Source organism: Panthera uncia, chromosome C2, assembly GCF_023721935.1.
Source record: "Panthera uncia isolate 11264 chromosome C2, Puncia_PCG_1.0, whole genome shotgun sequence".
Taxonomy (NCBI): Eukaryota; Metazoa; Chordata; class Mammalia; order Carnivora; family Felidae; genus Panthera; species Panthera uncia.
The window spans coordinates 125,745,359-125,759,053 of NC_064810.1; the positions used below are offsets into that span (position 1 = coordinate 125,745,359).

The following is a 13,695-nucleotide window of genomic DNA, read 5'->3' on the forward strand; positions in this document are numbered from 1 at the left end:
ATATACATATATATATACGTATATATATACACACACACATATATATACCACATCTTTTTAAAATAATTTTTTTAAATGTTTTATTTATTTTTGAGACAGAGAGACAGAGCATGAGCAGGGGAGGGGCAGAGTGAGAGGGAGACACAGAATCTGAAGCAGGCTCCGTGCTGTCAGCACAGAGCCAGACGCAGGGCTCGAACTCACAAACTGTGAGATCATGACCTGAGCTGAAGTCGGATGCTTAACTGACTGAGCCACCCAGGCGCTTCTACCACATCTTTATCCATTCATCCATCGATGGACATTTGGACTCTTTACTTTGGCTGTTGTTGATAGTGCTGCTATAAACATTGGGGTGCATGTGTCCCTTCGAAACAGCACACGTGTATCCCTTGGATAAATACCTAGTAGTGTAGTTGCTGGGTCGTAGGGTAGTTCTATTTTTAATTTTTTGAGGAACCTCCATACTGTTTTCCAGAGTGGCTGCACCAGTTTGCATTCCCACCAGGAGTGCAAAAGAGATCCTCTTTCTCTGCATCCTCGCCAACATCTCTTGTTGCCTGAGTTAATGTTAGCCATTCTGACAGATGTGAGGGTTTTCTCATTGTGGTTTTGATTTGTATTTCCCTGATGATGAGTGATGTTGGCCATCTGGATGGTCTTTGGAGAAGTGTCTGTTTTGGAGAAGTGTCTATTCATGTCTTTTGCTCATTTCCTCACTGGACTTTTTGTTTTTTGGGTGTTGAGTTTGATAGGTAAGTTCTTTATAGATTTTGGATACTAACCCTTTATCTGATATGTTGTTTGCAGATATCTTCTCCCATTCCCTTGGTTCCCTTTTAGTTTTGCTGTTTCCTTCACTGTGCAGAAGCTTTTTATTTTGATGAGGTCCCAGTAGTTCATTTTGGCTTTTGTTTTCCTTGCCTCCAGGGATGTGTTGAGTAAGATGCTGCTGTGGCCAAGGTTAAAGAGGTTTTTGCCTGCTTTCTCCACGAGGATTTTGATGGCTTCCTGTCTTACATTTGGGTCTTTCATCCATTTTGAGTTTATTTTTGTGTATGGTATAAGAAAGTGGTTCAGGTTTTTCTGCATGTCGCTGTCCAGTTTTCCCAGCGCCACTTGCTAAAGAGACTGTCTTTATGCCATCGGATATTCTTTCCTGCTCTGTCAAAGATTAGTTGGCCATATGTTTGTGGGTCCATTTCTGGATTCTCTGTTCTGTTCCACTGATCTGAGTGTCTGTTTTTGTGCCAAATGTTTATTTATCTTTGAGAGAGAGAGTGTGAGAACCTGCTCACGCACATGAGCAGGGGAGGGTCAGAGGATCCAAAGCCAGCTGTACGCAGCAGAGAGCCTGACACGGGGCTTGAACCCACAAACCACCAGACCATGACTTGAGCCGAAGTCGGTTGCTCGACCAACTGAGCCACCCAGATGCCCCTCCCTATGAAAGATGTTTTAAGTTTAAATTCAGAAGTTGTTGATCACTTAAGATTAATTATTTTTTTCTACAACTCGTATGTTAGTGCTAGTGACATTCTATGGTATGCAAGCTTTCTGAGATTAGAAAAGAGAGGTAAATAAAACCTATTGACTTTTTTCTTCCTCTTTTGAAAATTTTAGGGAAATGTTTCATATAATGAATGTGCGAATTTTAAATGTACAGTTGATTGAGTTTTGAAAAATGCATATAGCTGTATAAACACTACTCCAATTAGATATAGAATATTTTTATTACCCTAGGAAGTTCCCTGGTGCCCCATTGCAATCAGTTCACCAATTTCTCTCCCACCCCCTTTCCCAGGCAACCACACTGATCTGATTTCTGTCACCATAAATGAGTTCTGCCTGTTCTAGAATTTTCTATAAATGAAATTATATAGTATGTAGTCTGTGTAGCTTCTTCTGTGTAGTTTGTGAGATTCATCCCTTTTGTTACAAAGTCTCAACAGTTTATTTTCATTGCTGAGTAGTATTCTATCCTATGAATATACCACAGTTGGTTATTCATCATGTTGGTGTACATTTGTGTTATTTCCAGTTTGGGTTCTTCTGAAAAAAGTGCTATCCACATTCACATACAAATTTTTTTGTGGACATATGTTTTCATTTCTTTCGGGTAATTACCTAGGAGTAGAATTACTGGGTCATAGAGTATGTATATTAGCTTTATACAAAACTGCCAGTTTTCTGAAGTAATTTAACATTTTTATACTCCCAGCGATGTAGGAGAGATGCAGTTGCTCCAACATGCTTGCCAACATTTCATAATTCTTATAGCTAGAAATGGCATCTCATTGTTTTAGTTTGTAGTTCTCTGATGACTGATGATGTGTAGCACCTTTTCATGTACTTATTGTCCATTTTCATATATTTTCTTAAAAGATATATGTTCACATCTTTTATCCAATTTATTTAATGGGACTATATTTTGGTTTGTAGGAGATCTTTGTATATCCTAGAAGCAAGTCTTTTACTTATTTACTTATTTATTTATTTAAAATGTTTTTATTTATTTTCTGAGAGAGAGAACATGAGCAGGGGAGGGGCAGAGAAAGAGAGGGACAGAGGATCTGACGTGGGCTCCACGCTAACAGGCTGACAACAGCAAGCCCAACATGGGGGCTTGAACTAATGAACCATGAGATCATGACCTGAGCTGAATTCCGACATTCAACCATCTGAGTCACTCAGGTGCCCCAAGTTTTTGTTTTTTTTTTAGAAAGATGTGTTGTGAATATTTTCTCCCAGTTTGTGACTTGAATGTCATTTTCTTAACAATGTTTTTCGAGGAGCAGAAGTTTTTAATTTTGATGATGACCAGTTCATATGTTTTTTTCTCTTTTGATTCATGTTTTGGGTGACCATTCCAAGAAATCTTTATTTACCCTAGGTTGTGAAGATACTCACCTATATTTTCTTTGAGAAGCTTTATAGTTTTAGCTTTTACATTTAGGTCTATAATTGATCCCAAATCAGTTTTTGTCTGATATGTAAGATAGGGGTCAAGACTTTTCCCCCTGTACTTTTATCCAGTTGCATTAGCATCACCTTAACTCAGTTGCCTTGGTGCCTTTGTTGAAATTCCATTGGCCCTGTATTTGAAAGTTTATTTTTGGATTCTGTTCTGTTCCATTAGTATGCCTGTCTTTATGTCAATACCACACTGTCTTGATTACTATAATTCTTAATCATGTTGTAAAATCAGATAAAGGGAGTCTTGCAGCATTATTTCTTTTTCAAGATTGTTTTGGCATTTAAATTTCATTTTAGAATTAATTTGTTTCTTAAAAAAATCTGTTGGGATTTTGACTAGGATTACTTTATATCTGTAGATCAGTTGGAGAAACTTGACATCTGGGGCACCTGGGTGGCTCATTTGGTTAAGCATCTTACTTTGGCTCAGGTCATGATCTCACAGTTGGTGAGTTGAGCCCCATGTCGGTTTCCGTGCTGACATTGAGGAGCCTGCTTCGGATTCTGTCTCACTCTTTCTCTACCACTACCCTGCTTGTGCACATGCGCGCTCTCTCTCTCTCTCTCTCTCTCTCAAAAATAAATAAATATTTAAAAAAAGAAACTTGGCATCTTAAAAATATTGAGGCTTATCTAAGAGAATGGTGTCTCTCCACTTATTTAGGTCATCTTTAATTTTTCTTAAAAACAATTTTTTTTTAATGTTTGTTTTTGAGAGAGAGGGAGACACAGCGTGAGTGGGGGAGGGGCAGAGAGAGAGGGAGACACAGAATCTGAAGCAGGCTCCAGGCTCTGAGCTGTCAGCACAGAGCCTGATGCGGGGCTTGAACCCATGAACCGTGAGATCATGACCTGAGCTGAAGTTGGACGCTCAACCAACTGAGCCACCCAGGCACCCCAAGTCATCTTTAATTTTTCTTAGTTGTATTTTTCTTAGTTATTATTTTCAATAATTCACTATTGAGAATGATGTTAGTGTAGAGGTCTTGCATATCTTTACTTAGATTTATTTCTACTTATTGGTATTTTTTTAATGTTACAGTATTGATTTTTAAATTTTGTTTTACAGTTGCAAATATATAGAAATACAAATGATTAAAATTTTTTTTCCCCTTTTTTAATATTTATTTATTTAAAAAAAATTTTTTTCTCTTAATGTTTATTTATTTTTGAGACAGAGAGAGACAGAACATGAACTGGGGAGGGTCAGAGAGAGAGGGAGACACAGAATCTGAAACAGGCTCCAGGCTCTGAGCTGTCAGCACAGAGCCTGACGCGGGGCTCGAACTCACAGACCGTGAGATCATGACCTGAGCTGAAGTCGGACGCTCAACCGACTGAGCCACCCAGGCGCCCCTTTAATGTTTATTTTTGAGAGAGAGCGTGCGCACGAGTGGGGAAGGGGCAGAGAGAAAGGGAGACACAGAATCCTGAGAGAGAGAGAGAGAGAGAGAGAGAGAGAGAGAGAGAGAGAGAAGGAGCAGAGGGAAGGGGAGACACAAGATCCCAAGCAGGTTCCAGGCTCTGAGCTGTCAGCACAGAGTCTGACATGGGGCTTGAATTCACAAACCGTGAGATCCTGACATGAGCCAAAGTTGGATGTTAAACTGATTGAACCTCCCAGGCGTCCCTACAATTGATTATTTTATATTGGAGTTTTATGTTCTGAGACTTTGCTAAATTCATGAATTGGTTTGAGTAGTATTTTAGTAGATCTCATAGTCCTTTTTAAACACATAATCCTATCATCTGGGAATTTTAGTTCATCCTCTCCAGCCTTTTTTTCTTGTCTTCACATATTGGTTAGGACCTCCAGTTCAAGGTTGAAAAGAAGTGGTGGAAGTAGACCATGTGTTGTGGTCTTGTCCTTGCCTTTTTTCTGATCTTAGAAATAAGAATTTAATAATTCACTATTGAGAATGATGTTAGCCCTAGGGTTTTTAATAGATGCTCTTTACCAGACTGAGAAAGTTTATGTCTATTCCTACTTTGTAGACAGTTTTTATCATTAAAAATAGGCTTTGAATTTTGCCAAGTGCTTTTTCTGCATCTATTGAGATGATCTGTGTTATTATCTTCTATTTCATTAAAGTAGTGAGTTAGTAATTTTTAAAAATGTTTGGTAATTTTGAGAGAGAGAGAGCACATGAGCAGGGGAGGGGCAGAGAGAGAAAGGAGAGAGAGAATCCCAAGCAGGCTCCATGCTGGTGACACAGGGCTCAGTCTCACAAACCATGAGATCATGACCTGAGCTGAAATCAAGAGTTAGACACTTAACTGACTGAGCCACCCAGGCACCTCATGAATTAGTAATTTTTAAAGGTTAGCCTCTCATATACACTTAATCATGCTGTAATTATTCTTTTTGTATATTGCTGAATTCCATTTGCTAATGTTTTGGGGAGAACTTTATGTCTCTATTCAAGAGATACGTCAGTCTGTATTTTTCCTCTCATATTTTTGTCAGGTTTTAATATCAGTGTGATGCTGGCTTTATACAGTGAGTTAGGAACCTTTTTTTTTTTTTTTTAAACTATTTCCTGAAAGTTTATGCAAGATTGATATTATATCTTCCTTAAGTATTTGATAGAATTCATCTGGATCCAGAGCTTTGGGGGAAATTTTTATTATTTGGATTTTTAACTTATTCTTGTCAGTTTTGGTAAATTGTGTTTTTCAAGGGTTTTTCTATTTTATCTGTTATTGAATTTATTGTCATAAAGTTGTTCATACTAACATTCTTTTTAATATCTGTAGGATTTGTAGCAATGTTCCCTCTTCATTCTTTTTTTTTTTTTTTTTAATGTTTATTTATTTTGCGAGAGAGCTTGAACAAGTGGGGGAGCGGCAGAGAGAGAGAGAGGGGGAGAGAGAATCCCAAGCAGGCTCCCTGCTGTCAGCACAGAGCCTGTCACGGAGCTCGATCTCTAGAACCTTGAGATCATGTCCCGAGCTGAAACCGAGAGTCAGATACTCAACCAACTGAGCCACTCAGTCACCACCCCCCTTCATTCTTAATATTCATAATTAGTGTTTTCTCTTTTTTTTTCTTAATCTTGCAAAGAGTTTAACTTTCATTAATCTGGTCAAATAATCATCTTTTGACTTTATCTTTATCTTATAGTTAATTTCTTTTTTTTTTTAAATGTTTATTTATTTTTGAGACAGAGAGAGACACAGTATGAGCAGGGAAGGGGCAGAGAGAGAGGGAGACACAGAATGTGAAGCAGGCTCCAGGCTCTGAGCTGTCAGCACAGAGCCCGACACGGGGCTCGAACTCACGAACTGTGAGATCATGACCTGAGTCGAAGTCGGATGCTTAACCCACTGAGCCACCCAGGCGCCCCTCTTTTTTTTTTTTAATATTTGTTTATTTTTGAGAGAGAGAGAGGGAGAGGGAGAGAGAGAGACAGCATGAGTGGGGGAAGGGGCAAAGAGAGAGGGAGACACCAAATCCGAAGCAGTCTTTGGGCTCTGAGCTGTCGGCACAAAGCCTGACGCAGGACTCACACAGTGTGAGATCGTGACTGGAGCCGAAGTTGGATGCTCAACTGACTGAGCCACTCAGGCACCCCCGTTAATTTCTTTATTAAAACATTTGATTGAGAAGGTAGCCTGTATTGTGTCTAGTTAGAATCCATTTTTAAAAATGTGTATGGTCTAACTCATGATTAATACCCCTCTGGGGTACTCCAGTTGGATGGGGGAGCTACCAACTGTAGGGGGTCCCACTTGGATGGAGGCTGGCAGCACAGGCAGTGAAAGAATTCATTCAAGGCAGAACAGAAGAGATATGATTTATTGGATCTACTGTAAAGGAATGGTGGGCAGGACAGCAAAAGAGACACTGTCTGCAACAAGGCAGTCGGTGGTGAGGGGCCACAGTTACAGGGCAGAGTGAGGGAGTATGGGACATATGGAATTTTATCTTTTTTGGCAATCGTAGGAACTGTGCCGTTTGTAATTGGTCAGTTAGAACCTCTGGCTGTTTTGAAGTGGGTTGCTTAATGAGTCTGGTTGCATTCAGCCCTGTGGTCCCTATGGGCCCTTTTGCCTTACTCAAGTTTCCATTGCTCAAGCCTGTTGCCTAAAAGCAGCATCTACAACTCCCTTGTTTCTTGTCCCATAAATACATTGTTTAAATAATGAACATGGAGTTCGCACCTTGGTGAATTACCGGTAGAGACTACTCCAGGTGGAGTTGTCACACAAAGGAAACTATTTGCAGCAAATAAGGTCATGCAAGGGTGAATGGGTTGCTATTATTTAGGGTTAGGATGAATATTCAGAAAGGGGGCTTTGTCATTGTATGTAGAGGTAGGCATAACGTTATGCATGCACCTTGAGGAAACATGTCTGTACATACATTGTATGTTAATGAGGCTTATGCTCTTCCTGGGGCAAAGATTTTAGTGTTATAATCAAGTAAAAGTAACTGTCACTCCATGGGGCATCTATGCAGTTGTGAGTTGGGATTTGAGCTCAAATTGGGTGGTCTGGAGCCACCAGAGGTTTGTGTGGGCAGTCCTTTTTGTTTGAGGGGTAGTTTTGGTTTCCATTATGGGATGCTGTCTGTGCCCATGGGGTTCTTTGCCTGAGTTGAAAGGTAAGCTGGGAAGAAGAGCTTAAAAAGGGTGGAACAAAGGTTGGTGGGTACATGCAGGTGGGCAATAAAAGGTTAGTTGTTGAAGTCTAGCTGGTTAACAGAATATCCACATTAAATTTTTATGTTTTGATCTTTTGTTTTCTGAAATAATATTAGTCTCCAACTGTGATTGTAGATTTGTCTTTTTATTATTAATGTTTTTCTATCCATTTTTGCTTTACAGAAAGCTCTTTGAAGCTTTTATTAGTTACATTATCATAGCTCCTATGTCTTTTATTAGTATGAAATTTTTCTTACTAATATAAAATCTTTTTACCTTGTTCTAGTTTATCTCATGTCGATATTGCTCATCTACTTTGTTTTTCTTTCAATTTTTTAAAATATTTTTTAGAGAGAGAGAGAGTGCATGTGGGCAGAGCGGGGGAGGGGCAGAGAGAGAGAGGGAGATACAGAATCCAAAGCAGGCTCCAGGCTTTGGGCTGGCAGCACAGAGCCCAACGCAGGACTCGAACCCATGAACTGCAAGATCATGACCTGAGCCAAAGACACTTAACTGACTGAGCCACCCAGGCACCCCTATATTTTTTTTAATGTTTATTTATTTTTGAGAGAGAGGGAGAGACAGAGTGTGAGTTGGGAAGGGGCAGAGAGAGAGGGAGACACAGATTCCAAAGCAGGCTCCATCCAGGCTCTGAGCTGTCAGCACAGAGTCGGACGTGGGTCTCAAACTCACAGACCCTGAGATCATGACCTGAGCTGAAGTTGGATGCTTAACTGACTGAGCCACCCAGGTGCCCTGTTTTTCTAATTTTTAAAAGTTTCGTTCCAGGTGTGCCTCTTGTAAACAGCATCAGTCTAGACTAGAATAAGACATAGACTTAAAAAAAATTTTTTTTTTTTAATCTTTATTTATTTTTGAGAGAGAGACAGAGTGTGAACAGGGGAGGAGCAGAGAGGGAGCGAGACACAGAATCCGAAGCAGGCTCCAGGCCCTGAGCTGTTAGCACAGAACCCGACACGGGGCTCGATCCCCCCCTTTTTAAAAACAAGCACATTTAAGCCGTTTACAATTATTGTGATTGCTGATGTTTTCTTTGTACCCAGCTTTCTTGTTGCATTTTCCCCTTAACCTTTCTCTCACCTTCTTACCTTCCTTTTTCCCCTTCTCTAATACCACCAGTTCCTCCTCCCAGTGTTTGCTGGCAGTTCCTGTCCTGCCAGCAGTGAGGGTCTTTTGCAGAAAACCTCTAATTTTGTCCCATTGCATTTGGTATCTCTACAGAATAACTGAATAAAGCAGTGTTACCCAGACAGTGCTCCTTTCCCCTATGTAAGCTTCAAATCTCATTTCTGGATTAATGATTGTTTTAGATTCAGTTCAGAAATGAGAAAACTAATTTTACAGGAGACATACCTGTAGCAGAGTTATTGGTTTCTGTATCTATATCATAGAAGGTGTGGAGATCTCCATATTGACCTCTGCATCAAGGTTTTAGGCCCACAGTATAGACTTAGTAAAAATGAGATTTACATTTTGATTGGTCTCTCCTGTACCCTTTCCTTCTAGCATATGGAATATATATGTCATGCGGTACTAGAGGGACACCTAGGCGAAATTTAAATAACCATAAATCAATTGAGTTACCCTGCTTTTATTCATTCAGTTCTTTTGGGTTATCATGAGAGAAAGCATCTGTTTGATTCTTTACTTTTGTCAAACACTTGCTGATAACCTCCCTCCTTACTTTTTTGTAAATAGTGAACTGGACTTAAGCTCACTCACTGCCTCGTTAGGCACAGTATTTAGCTAGAATTTAGTAATACCGTTTTGTTTTCCTTTTCAGTGATTTCTTTTTGTTACCTTGTATTTTTTCACAATAATTACTAATTTTCCATTCAAGATAGTGATTAAATTTTCCTTTAAAATTTTTGTTTTAAAAAATTGAATCAATTTCAAAGAAAAATGCTAATTGGAGAATGGGGTATATGTTGGGAGGTTAGATGTGGCCCTGATGGAAAAGGTAATATGGGAGTGAGTGAGATTTGGGAGTTGCTTCTCCAGCATTTCTCAGGCATCTTGGTTATTTCTGCTTTATCTGCAGAACTAACTTGTTTAACAAGTATTTACTGAGCATCTGCTTTGTTCAGAGAACTGTTCTGAGAATAGGAGGAGAAATACGGTGTTCACCTTGTAGTCTAGGTATGGGAGAGGACATGTGTTGATGTGGCAGCTAATGTGAGTGTATGATGGTAAATGCTGTCAGAGCGGCCAGGACGTTGTGCGGATGAGGAAGTGGAGGCCATCTCTGGCTGGGGTCTTGAGGCTTTGGCTCAAACTAATGTTTTCACCTACGTACCTTTCTCTTTTCCATTTTGAATCTCTCTTCCTAAATCCACATCAGTTTTGCAGAGAGAAGAAGCTCTTGTGTGTAGGCATTACTCTGAGAAGGATCGGGTCCAAAAGGAGTGTCACATTGGTCCTCAGGAGACAGAATGGCTTCCGGAGTTCTGGATCTAACACACCTGTGTTTAGCTGGATAGCTACCTAATTGTTTTTAGTCCCATCTTCATCTTTATTGATGATGATGATGAAACTCATTGTCCTACCTGCTTCATTAGACAGCATATGTGAGAGACATTCATGATATACACTTGTATATCCATATTATTTTCATTCTTATTAGTATTTGAAATCCTAATGGTTAATGATTTTGACTGTAATTTTAGGTGTTTAATTCTTTTTTCTCTATTTTTTTTTCTAGGTCTTGATGCAGAACTTTATTATGTGAGAAATGACCTTATTAGTCACTACGCCTTATCCTTTAACCTGTTAGTACCCAGTGAGACAAATTTCCTGCACTTCACTTGGCATGCAAAGTCCAAGGTAAGAGAGTAGTCAACCAAAGATGTCAAGACAGGACCACTCGGGCGCAGATGCCAATGCAAGGCCTATATCTGAGGGATGGACTGCCATCTATACAAAAGGGCTAGCAGGTGGTGGGCTGTAGCAGTACTGAGTCTTTTCAGATTTATATTTTAAGTCTTTAGCCTATTCCTTTAGACTTTCTCAAGCCCTATAAAATGAAGGTAGCCACCATTTATGTCAGGCTTATGACAGAACATTTATGTCCTTTCAGGCTTTTCAAGCAGGGATGCAGATCTAATGTGAAGAGGGAACAGTTGAACTTGCTGATGTTCTGTTATCTTTTTATTTTTTAATTTTTTTAAGTGTTTATTTGTTTTTGAGAGACAGAGACAGAGAACAAGCAGGGGAGGAACAGAGAGGGAGACACAGAATCTGAAGCAGGCTCAGGCTCTGAGCTGTCAGCACAGAGACTGATGCGGGGCTCGAACCCATGAACTGTGAGATCATGACCTGAGCCAGAGTCAGTTGCTTAACTGACTGAGCCACCCAGGCTCCCCTTGACTGTGCTGTTATTGTGAAACAATAGGAATGGAGGATGGGGAAGTTGTTTTAGGCGTGTTTGATGTGATGGATATAGTTCTGCCATTTATGGAGAAATGGTAAAAGTAGGGTACAGCAGATGCAGGCACCCACGTGTGCTGTGGCCAAGCTCCTTTAACTGTAATGAACCTCTTGCCTGGCTTACTTGTAGCTGAATTCTTCACATTTTCTCTGATTGAGCTCCACGAACATGAAAAGTTTTCATATGTCAAAAGTGGGAAGCTGAGGGAAGAGCCCACCTCCTCCAACCAACTTTAATTTCCTTTATTAGCATTATATATGAACTGAGTAGGATTTTATTTGGGAAATAAAAATAGTTTTGCTACTAAAATCTCTAGCAGAGTTTTTTTTTTAAGTATTACAAAGTGATATTTGTCCTGATATTTGTTGCAAGTCATTTAAATTTGGTGACTTTAATATAGATCTTTTTATCTACTTAGAAAACAATAAAGAGTACTAGGAAAACCAAGTATTAATAGAATTATTTAAAAAACTATCAAGACTTTGTAGATCTATACCCAGAAATTATTGTTGTTTATAGTTTTGTATACTTCAAGCTCATTTTTTAAAAATGTTTATTTATTTTTGAGAGAGAGAATGAGAAAGAGAGAGAGAAAGAGAACGTGAGCAGGGGAAGGGCAGAGAGAGAGGGAGACAAAGAATCCTAAGCAGGCTCATGCTGTCAGTGCAGAACCCAGTGTAGCGTTCGAATCCATGAACCGTGAGATCATGACCTGAGCCCAATCAAGAGTCAGATGCTTAACCCACTGAGCCACCCCCACACTGCCAAACTCACTTTTTTTTTTACCTTTTTAAACAAAAAGGGGATTTATGACACCTATGTTGTACAGTATTTTCCCCCTTACCTAATACTGTCTTTTGGCATCTTTCCATTTCACTACTTACAGATTTAACTCATTCTGTATAATGGCTTATTATAATATGATATTGTATGGATGCATGATTATTTCTTTTTAGTTTATTTTTATTTTTGAGTGAGAATATTTTTAAATTTTTAAAATTTTTCATCTCCTTTTCCTTATTTATTTCTGGTGACAATGCTGTTCAACACTAAAATGGAAAACAACGTACAAAAAAGAAAAGGTAAAAGGCAACTTTGACAATTATCTATACACTGGATATAGTGGCAAAGAACATAGTATGGTCAGATTCTAGTTACTTTTAACAGCTTTACTGAGGTGTGATTTACGTATAATAAAATTCACTCATTTTGAGTACATAGTCCAATGATTTTTTTGAGTTTGTGCAGAGTTTTCCAGAGTTGTGCAGCCATCACCACAATCCAATTTTTGAACATTTCTATCACTCCAATAGGGTCCCTTGTGCCTGTTAGCAGTCACTCTTCAGTCCTACCCCCAACCACAGGCAACTACTCATCTACCTCTGTCCTTATGCATTTGCCTGTTCTGGACATTTCATATAACTGGAGTCATAGAAAGTGTGGTCTTTTGTGACTGTTTTCTTTCACTTAGCAAATGTTTCTAAAATTTGTCCACGTTATAGCATGATATCAATACTTCATTCCTTTTTATTACTGAGTAGTATTTCTTTAAAAAAATTTTTTTTAATGCTTATTTTTGACAGAGACAGAGCATGAGCGGGGGAGGGGCAGAGAGAGAGAGGGAGACACAGAATCTGAAGCAGGCTCCAGGCCCTGAGCTGTCAGCACAGAGCCTGACGTGGGGCTCGAACCCACAGATCACGAGATCATTTCCTGAGCCGAAGTCGGACGCTCAACCAACTGAGCCACCCAGGTGCCCCGAGTAGTATTTCTTTTTAATGGATAGACCATAATTTGTTTATCCATTTACCAGTTGAGGAACATCTGGGTTGTTCTACTGTTGTTTTTTTTTTGGGGGGGGGGGTCTACTTTTTGACTAGTTATGAATGACGCTGCTGTGATCATCTGTATACAAGTCTTTGTGTAGGCTTATGTTTTCATTTCTCTTGGGTATTTACCAAGGTTGGAAATTGCTGGGTTGTGTAGTAAAATTGTGTTTAATTTCTTAAGAAACTGCCATTTCTTCCAAAATGGCTGCACTATTTTACATTCCCGTCATCAAAGTACAAGGGTTCCAATTTCTCTACATCCTCACCAACACTTGTTATTTTCTGGGTTTTTGATTATATCCATCATAGTGGGCATGAAGTAGTATCTCATGGTGGTCCTGAGACAGTGAGAATCTTAAGCAGGCTCCACACTCAGCACAGAGCCTGGTGTGGGACTCGATTTCATGACTGAGATCATGACCTGAGCTGAAATCAAGAGTCAGATGTTTAACCAACTGAGCCACCCAGGCACCCGAATGTATGATTATTTCTTAAGTGCCTCATTGACACATGTATTTTTAATAGCATTTCACTGTTTCAAACAATGCTTCCTTTCTGTGTTAGAGATAGTTTCCTTCCCTTCATCTGTCAGGCAAAATCCATAGTACAGAGATAGTGAAAACAATTGGTAGTTCATCTTTTGTTACTGTTTCTACCTTTGTTATTGTTGAATATAGAAACATAGAAAAAATATGTGTGTGAATGTGTACTTGGGTGTATATATATGTATGTGTGTGTGTGCATGCATACATTGAGAACATCTTTGTTCAAAAATTTTTGTGCACTTGTGGCATAA

At 39.3% G+C, this 13,695-nt stretch overlaps 1 protein-coding gene across 1 annotated transcript in view; it reads left to right on the forward strand.

Annotated features, from left to right (window-relative positions):
• The window catches only part of RYK (receptor like tyrosine kinase), a 103,150-nt gene that overhangs the window by 25,286 nt on the left and 64,169 nt on the right, over positions 1-13,695 (forward strand). The window contains exon 2 of the mRNA XM_049629799.1: positions 10,345-10,466. Within this exon, the coding sequence (XP_049485756.1) occupies positions 10,345-10,466 (122 nt within the window). The remainder of the gene's footprint in view (positions 1-10,344; positions 10,467-13,695) is intronic.